This window comes from Bison bison, unplaced genomic scaffold (genome assembly GCF_000754665.1).
Source record: "Bison bison bison isolate TAMUID 2011002044 unplaced genomic scaffold, Bison_UMD1.0 scf7180017858728, whole genome shotgun sequence".
NCBI lineage: Eukaryota > Metazoa > Chordata > Mammalia > Artiodactyla > Bovidae > Bison > Bison bison.
The window spans coordinates 317,173-321,711 of record NW_011489300.1 but is presented as its reverse complement, the minus strand read 5'-3'; the positions used below and the strand labels follow the sequence as shown (position 1 = coordinate 321,711).

Below are 4,539 nucleotides of genomic sequence, written 5' to 3'. Positions count from 1 at the left end.
TCAGTCTTAAGGCGATCTCATAAGATATATGGACTTGGAAGAAGAAGTAGGAAACGAAAGCCTCTATAGAAATACAAAAAAGTAGACACCATTTAAGATGGGTTGTAGACCGACTTAGAGGTTCATGGGCCAGGTTAACAACTTCTGGATTAAATAGTGCATGTACCCAATTTCATGGCCTCTAGGAGGACCAGTCCTGGTTGTTACACAAAGTGAGCAAAGCTTATTTTGATGTGGGAAATAGTAATTGAAAGATAAGAATGGAAAAATGTGATGAGTTTTCAAGACAGTCCTTTTCTTCCATGGGAAATTATGTTTCCCGTATTACTTTCTTGGTTATTGGAATAGGTTAGAAGAAAGAAAAGTTGATGAAGAACCAATAGAAGTATATATACTCCTTTAGAAGTATATAGAGAACTCCATGCCATTTTGATACTTTTTTGGAATATATTAAGAGCAACACTTCTGATTGCAGATTTATGGTTGTGATTTCTGTCCCATGAACCTATAAGCTGTATATGTAGGTCTGGGTGCCAATGGCAGGTCTGGGATAAAGGGTAGAAAATCTGAACCTCAGAGATGCCCAGATTCCCTCCAAAGGGCAAAGATGTACTACTGGTCATTTCACTCTTTCTTACACCCATGATATATAATTTTTCAGAACACAGGAAGAACAAGATGTCATTCACACATCTGAACATTTAGATTGCCATACTATTAATCTGGGTTTTGGAAAGTTGAGAACAAAGGAGGACTCCCTGTTTTGTCTGGTGGTGGTGAACAATTGATCCATACTCAGTCTGAAAGCCTGATCTACTCTCTGTACTCATTTATCAGCTGTCATGGCATCTAGCTTGCTGCTGAGAAACCCTGGGTGACGTCTACCATGTGAACTCTTTCAGGTCTGGGGTCACCGCAGGCAGCAATGGGGACCTGACACCTCAACTCTACAAACCCACATTTCTCTTAGAATTGACTGTGGAAGGTTTTCACAGAATGTTTCTTTCATGTCGCATGCCTCACATTAAATATTGTTAAAAAACTAAAAACCGATTCTGGGGGTACAATTTACAAGTCTTCATATAAGAAGGAAACGACTGAAAAAATACCCACCCAAGCACCTACAACTCATCTAGCGAACAAGGCTACTAATACGTAGGCGGTGCCCGGAGAACTCCGTGACTTGTGGAAAAGCGGGGAGGTGCGGTCCACCCTCTGGAAGGAAGTGAGACGTGCTGATGCAGAGAGTGCTGTCAGTGGTGCTTGGCTTCCTAAGTCAAATTCGGCAGCTGCGTTTCAGAGTCAGTGTCGTTACTTATTTCGACCTAAAACAGAAAATATGAATGGCTTTAAAAGACTTCAAAATTGAAAATGAAATTTCCTTTCTATTTACCCGGGCTTTATAAAAGGCAAAATGTGACTTGTGCTGTCTGGGTTCCTGGCTGTAGAGTCAGCAACCAAAACACCAGGGTTCCCTGCTTTTCGGATCAGGGTGGGTGAGCAGGTGTAAACATCAGAGGGTGGAACTTGGCTTCCTGGGAAGGAAGTGCCAGCCACAAGAAGATAAGGGGGTGAAGTAAGGGTGACCTTGGGGTAAAGATGACAGGGTGGTGTTGTCTCCAAACGGCCAGATATGCCCCTAACCTAACCTATAGGCTTCTGCTAGTTGACTGCTCAAGAATCATAAACACATAGGTGGCTTTCATACCACCTATGGCCCTTACATACATCCCACTCTGTGTGGTTAATTAAAAAAAATACTTTAATTTATTTATTTTTCACTGTGCTGGCTCTTCCTTGCTGCGAGCAGGCTTTTCTCTAGTTGCGGTGCACAGACTTCTCACTGTGGTGGCTTCTTTTGTTGCAGAGCATGGGCTTTAGGGTACATGGGTTTCAATAGTTGTGGTGCCTGGCTTAGTTGCTCCTGGACCGGGGATCGAACCCGTGTCTCCTGCATTGGCAGGTGGATTCTTTACCACTGAGCCACCAGGGAAGCCCTGTGATGGTTAACTTAATGTGTCAACTTGGCTAGGCCATAGCACCCAGATATTTGGTCAAACACCAGTCTAAAAGTCACTGTGATGGCATTTTTTTTTTTTTAAAGCGATTAACCTTTAAATCAATAGACTTTGAGTAAAGTAAATTCTCTCCATAATGTGGGTGGATTGTGTTCAATCAGTTGAAGGTGTTAAGAGAAAAGACTAAGGTCCCTGGAGGAAGAAGGAATTTTGCCTCCAGACTGCCTTTGGACTCAAGATGCAATGTCAACTCTTCCTGGCTCTCTAGTCTGCCTGCCTACTCTGCAGATTTAGACTTGCCAGCCCCATAATCACATGAGCAGATTTATTAAAATCTCTCTCTCTCTCTCTACACACACACACACACACACACACACACACACCCTATTGATTCTGTTTCTCTGGAATACACACTCTCATCTCCAGTCGTCCTTGTCTCCACACATTTGATAAAGATGCTGCACCTTTCAGACCCTGTACCAGTAATTAGCCTTGGGAAAGTGAGGGCTTTAGTTACAGCATCTTCATACAGTATCAGCTTCAACACAGTGTCTGCTACATGATTGACACCTGGCAAATATTTGTTGCATACTTCTGCTCTGTTTCTCTCTTGTGAGAAGTCTTAGCTGGTCCAAAACTACTTATCTTTGAGGTCAGTGGATATTTCTTCTCCTCCTTGAAGTCCCCACTTCCACCTCAGCGGTGTTGCTTGCTCATACTGCTCATGGCAACTCACACACTATGACTGGACCCCACGTGGGGTGAACAGCATTCAGCCTCACAAGCAACTGTTTCACTCAGCTCCATAAGTTTTCTCCCTCCAACTAAATTATAAGCAGGGTGCCAGTGGAGACCGTCTTTCATGTTTATTTTATCTCCCCATCCAGCAGTTCTCTCCCATTAACTCAGTTTGATGACTCTCTCTATGACTTGGAATATAGACTTTTTAGTCATAACTTGAAATAGCTGAAAAAAAGATCCAGCTTTCCAGTTTTGCCTTTTGGTAGCCACCCTTATCCCTGTAAATTCTGTTCCCTTCTCAGTCATCAGGGGTGAGACCCCTCCGTTCCCTCCTTACTACTTATCACATTTTCTGTGCCCTCCTATTTCTCTACATTCTGAAAGATGTAGCCCAAATGCCTAGCCCTTTTACCCCACTGCAGTTTAACAAGGAAAGATAAAAGGGTGAAATTAAATGGTGGAATTTTTGTGGCTTTATAAATCTTTTAGTCCGAAGATTTATTTGAGAGTCAAGTTATGGAGGTTTATTCATCCATCCAACAGATGACTCTTCTAGAATGGGATAGACAGTGGAGGAGGATGTTTTCCTTGTTAGCAAATAGTATTGGTGGTGGTGGGGGTGTGTGGTCAGGGGAACATCTAGGTACCTTCTCATATCGTTTTTTAAAAAAATCTTTTAAATTTTTACCTTTTTTAAAAAATTAATTTTTATTGGAGTATAGTTGATTTACAATGATGTGTTAGTTTCTATTATATGGCAAGGTGACTCAGCTATACGTATACATATATCTCTTCTTTTTTGGATTTCCTTCCCATTTAGGTCACCACAGAAAACCGAGTACAGTTCTCTGGGCTATACAGCACATTCTCACTTAGTTGTCTGTCTTATCAATTCAGTTCAGTTCAGTCGCTCAGTCGTGTCCGACTCTTTGCGACCCCATGAACTGCAGCACGCCAGGCCTCCCTGTCCATCACCAACTGCCAGAGTTCACTCAGACTCACGTCCATTGAGTCAGTGATGCCATTCAGCCATCTCATCCTCTGTCGTCCCCTTCTCCTCCTGTCCCCAATCCCTCCCAGCATCAGAGTCTTTTCCAATGAGTCAACTCTTCACATGAGGTGGCCAAAGTACTGGAGTTTCAGTTTAGCATCATTCCTTCCAAAGAAATCCCAGGGCTGATCTCCTTCAGAATGGACTGGTTGGATCTCCTTGCAGTCCAAGGGACTCTCAAGAGTCTTCTCCAACACCACAGTTCAAAAGCATCAATTTTTCGGCACTCAGCTTTCTTCACAGTCCAACTCTCACATCCATACATGACCACTGGAAAACCATAGCCTTGACTAGATGGACCTTTGTTGGCAAAGTAATGTCTCTGCTTTTCAATATGCTCTCTAGGTTGGTCATAACTTTTCTCCCAAGGCGTAAGAGTCTTTTAAAATTTCATGGCTGCAGTTACCATCTGCAGTGATTTTGGAGTCCCCAAAAATAAAGTCTGACACTGTTTCCACTGTTTCTCCATCTATTTCCCATGAAGTGATACCAGATTCCCATGAAGTGATACCAGATGCCATGATCTTCATTTTCTGAATATTGAGCTTTAAGCCAACTTTTTCACTCTCCACTTTCACTTTCAAGAGGCTTTTTAGTTCCTCTTCACTTTCTGCCATAAGGGTGGTGTCATCTGCATATCTGAGGTTATTGATATTTCTCCCGGCAATCTTGATTCCAGCTTGTGCTTCTTCCAGCCCAGCATTTCTCATGATGTACTCTGCATATAAG

At 42.6% G+C, this 4,539-nt stretch overlaps 1 protein-coding gene across 1 annotated transcript in view; it reads right to left on the bottom strand.

The window, feature by feature from the left end:
• Window positions 1–1,109: 1,109 nt before the first annotated feature.
• Window positions 1,110–4,539, bottom strand: part of NKAIN3 (Na+/K+ transporting ATPase interacting 3) — a gene marked incomplete at its 5' end in the record, with an annotated part of 261,099 nt that continues 257,669 nt past the window's right edge. Inside the window, one exon of the mRNA XM_010828753.1 lies at window positions 1,110–1,325. Coding sequence (XP_010827055.1) covers window positions 1,316–1,325 — 10 coding nt within the window. The remainder of the gene's footprint in view (window positions 1,326–4,539) is intronic.